The sequence below is a fragment of the Lycium barbarum genome, chromosome 10 (genome assembly GCF_019175385.1).
Source record: "Lycium barbarum isolate Lr01 chromosome 10, ASM1917538v2, whole genome shotgun sequence".
Taxonomy (NCBI): Eukaryota; Viridiplantae; Streptophyta; class Magnoliopsida; order Solanales; family Solanaceae; genus Lycium; species Lycium barbarum.
The window spans coordinates 3,829,104-3,831,612 of NC_083346.1; the positions used below are offsets into that span (position 1 = coordinate 3,829,104).

General features: G+C 31.8%; 1 protein-coding gene across 1 annotated transcript; it reads left to right on the forward strand.

Moving 5' to 3' along the window:
* The first annotated feature begins 737 nt into the window (after positions 1-737).
* On the forward strand, positions 738-2,000 carry LOC132615712 (major pollen allergen Lig v 1-like). Its single transcript, XM_060330315.1, has 2 exons — positions 738-1,050; positions 1,256-2,000. The coding sequence occupies exons 1-2, from the start codon at positions 879-881 to the stop codon at positions 1,636-1,638; spliced, it is 555 nt and encodes a 184-aa protein (XP_060186298.1). The 5' UTR covers positions 738-878; the 3' UTR covers positions 1,639-2,000.
* The last annotated feature ends 509 nt before the right edge of the window (positions 2,001-2,509 follow it).

Sequence of the window (2,509 nt, forward strand, 5' to 3'; positions counted from 1 at the left end):
ATACTAGTAATATTTTAGATTCGCCAAGCTTCCATTTCTTCTTTATCCTATTGGAAACTAGTGAGGTTTTTGGTAAAAACTATTATTATTAGTGTAAGATAGTGGCGGAGTCAGGATTCCTACTAAAGGGTTTAAAAAATATAGATCTGTCGCGATCCAGGTTCAAACACGCAATCTTAGGGAGGTTTTGCAACCCCTTAACCGCGGCGCTAAGTTTTCAACTTATGTCAAGGGGTGTCAACACTGATATATATATATAAATCAAAATTTATCTATCTATGCAATGTAATTTTCCGGCAAAGAGGTGTTGCTTGACACCCTTCGAGCAAGGGTAGCTCCTCAAACCAGAGTCAGTAAGTCAATCATACTTAGTTGTTTAAAAAAAAAAAAAAAAAATCGAAGTGAAATGAATTTGAGTGATGGGTACCCAAAACTTCTCTTTTTCCCCGACTTTTGATATGACCTTACTTACATAAAACGTTGATTTTCTGTGTATGTGAGAGAAAAAGGGGGAAAATAAAGAATAAGAGTCAAAATCGGAAGAATGCCTTTTAATCTTCCATTTGGGACCAAAAATAAGCAAGGATATACTGAGTAAATAAACATAGAAAATTCCTCACCACAATAAGATTACGATCAAACAAAAACCTACCGAAAATAACTGCCAAAATACAAAGTGTATATATAGGAGGTGCTTTCTAATTTTGATTCATAACCTGCTAGAGTAGGCACTTTCTATTCTTCATTCGAAACAAACAAGTGTCAGATCGAGAATATTTACATTATTATCTAAAAGGGAATCGGGTAAAGCAAACTTTATCCTAGGAGCAGCACGGATTTAGTCAAGAAATAACGAAAAGCCAAAAAAGGAAACAAAAATGGAAAAATCAGTTGGAATCCTCATTGCTAGTACTATTTGCTTGTTCTTCCTGTTAGGGATTACACAAGCCTCTAAAGAATCTCAAAAACCTCATTTTTTTGTAGAAGGAATTGTCTATTGTGATCCTTGTCGTTCGTTATTCAAAACCAACCTTAGTGTGCCCTTAGAAGGTAAATCCAAAATTTTAATTTTTTCCAATTTATTCCATTATCACTTTTTATTATTTTCAAAATGTGAAAATTCATTGAGGTGAGTTATATAGAATAATTCCCTTGAATTGAATTTTATTTTTAAAATACGATGTAATTCACAATGATGAATCCATTTGTTTCACTTTTACTAAATATTGACATCTTTTACGAAAAATTCATGCAGCTGCTGGTGTACGGGTTCGTTGCACAGATCCTAAAACTCATAAGGTCACCTTCGATATGCCCAGTGTAACCAACTCTACCGGATTTTACAGCGTACGGGTAGAAGGAGATCACAAGAATGCTATATGCAGTGTCCTATTGATGGAAAGTCCCATGGAAAATTGCAATGAGACTCCATGTGGAAAGCTTGACTATGAAACATTCAATGTTACTCTCACTAACAACAAAAACAACGATAACAATAACGGAAATATACGTAGAGTCAACGATTTCTATTTTTTTGCCAAAGAAGCCTCACCAAAGTGTAAACAAGAATTCAAAAATATGCAAGATATCCCTAAACTTAAACACATGATCAGGTGTGGACCATTCACGTACATGTAATCTGCCAAATTAAAAAGATTAAAACTGCCCAAGAGTTTATTTAATGGACTATATATTTTAAACATATAACCAAACATAAGGGACTATTTTGTCGTTTTGTCTCATTATTTACATTTAATTTTCTCATTTTTATGTTGTTTAATTTGTGTTAATTTTGACATTGATATTGGAGCTTAAGGGATTTGTAAAGGTTATTCATTTAGAGCTTAATTTGTAGCATAGCTTTTCAATCGATGTATTATATATTTCGATTGTATGTAATGTGTTTTTCTCAGAAGAAGTTTTGGTTGCCTTACCTGTATATTATTTAAGAAACAATTGATCAAATCAATTAATTGACCTGCTGAACATATATTGACGACTTTAATGGTCAATGCAACGTATTAATCTTTCGCCCCATTTTTTTACAAATAAACCAATGTTAAAACTGTATTTATTAATATTAAGTTCATAACTATTGACACAAAGGATAAATAGCTAAATTATTGGTTTCTGTCTTTGCTTTTATTTCTTCTCATCATATCCTTGGAAACTAGACCATGGAAGGGAAATGAAGAGAAACAACAAACCACTAAAAAGGAATTGGAAAGAAAAATAAGAAAATAGAACCGAGAAACATTTTTCTTTTAGGTACAAACGAAAACATTTTTCGAAAACTATTTTTGAAAGTGACTTATTTTGTGGAAATTATTTTCTGAAAAGTAACTTTTTTTTTTTTTTAAGGAAAATGACTTATTTTGTGAAAGTTATTTTCTAGGAAATGTTTTTTTAGTGTTTGGTTGGAAAGTGAAATGTATTTCCCCGAAAAATCATTTTTGAAAATGACTTATAGCCTGTTTGGCCAAGCTTATTTTTTCCCCAAAAGTACTTA

What these genes read in the sequence shown, in the direction of transcription:
- LOC132615712 (XM_060330315.1), top strand. Translation starts at nt 879, where the DNA reads ATGGAAAAATCAGTTGGAATCCTCATTGCTAGTACTATTTGCTTGTTC. An exon ending in CCTTAGTGTGCCCTTAGAAG is followed by an intron (nt 1,051 to 1,255) that starts GTAAATCCAAAA and finishes AAATTCATGCAG; the next exon opens with CTGCTGGTGTACGGGTTCGT.